At 37.5% G+C, this 895-nt stretch overlaps 1 protein-coding gene across 1 annotated transcript in view; it reads right to left on the bottom strand.

Annotated features, from left to right (window-relative positions):
* Positions 1 to 320: 320 nt before the first annotated feature.
* LOC119336604 (hydroxymethylglutaryl-CoA synthase-like) overlaps positions 321 to 895 on the bottom strand; it is a 4,538-nt gene continuing 3,963 nt past the window's right edge. The window contains exon 12 of the mRNA XM_037608652.1: positions 321 to 856. Within this exon, the coding sequence (XP_037464549.1) occupies positions 641 to 856 (216 nt within the window). The 3' untranslated portion in view covers positions 321 to 640. The remainder of the gene's footprint in view (positions 857 to 895) is intronic.

The following is an 895-nucleotide window of genomic DNA, read 5'->3' as shown; positions in this document are numbered from 1 at the left end:
AAATCCATATGGAGCTCGATCCATATGCATTATGGTGACTGCTCATATGACAATTCTGCTAGAATTGCTCTTAGACATACTCCCTCCGTTCCTAAATATAAGTCTTTTTGAAGATTTCAATACGGACTACATACGGAGCAAAATGAGTGAATCTACACTCATATAAGTCTTTTTGAAGATTTCAATACGGACTACATACGGAGCAAAATGAGTGAATCTACACTCTAAAATATATCTATATACATCCGTATCTAGTTCTTATTGAAATCTCTAAAAAGACTTATATTTAGGAACGGAGGAAGTAGAATACAAGTGCTCAGTAAAACACATGATACAATAGTGCTCAATGCCTACTGCCACAATTCATTGATAATATCACAGAACAGTACGTGGTCAATAGCAACAAAACAATCAAATCAAAGGTAGCAAGCTAGAGGAAAACAAGAATGCTTGTACTACACGAAGGTTTCAGTTCAGCTCAACACAAAAAATAAGCTGAAGAGTGTGGGGGAAACAACTATAGAGAATAGGCTTATTTGAAACTGAGCTAAACTGGGAATTCTAGAGATAAATACAACAAATTGTACGGGTGATGGCTAATAAAATGCAAGGTGAACTAACAGTATCTGATGATATGCCACTAGTGACCATTCGCAATGCCATTGCTGCACTTGATTTTGCCATCAACGATGCCATCGGTTTTCTTTTCATAGAACCTCCTGTACATTGAATCAACTTTTGTAAGGTAGAATGTTCCTGGTGGCAACAAGCTTATGTCTTTGCTTGTTTCAAAATCTTTTGCTCCATATCGGTGCTCCATCAGCTTCAGTGTGTCGATGAACTTCTCAGGTGAAGTCTGAAAACATGTAAAGGAATATGTCAGCTTGCTCTGGCG

This window comes from Triticum dicoccoides, chromosome 7B, assembly GCF_002162155.2.
Source record: "Triticum dicoccoides isolate Atlit2015 ecotype Zavitan chromosome 7B, WEW_v2.0, whole genome shotgun sequence".
Classification (NCBI taxonomy): Eukaryota; Viridiplantae; Streptophyta; class Magnoliopsida; order Poales; family Poaceae; genus Triticum; species Triticum dicoccoides.
Note: the sequence above shows the minus strand (reverse complement) of the source record. Positions and strands in the feature narration are given on the sequence as shown.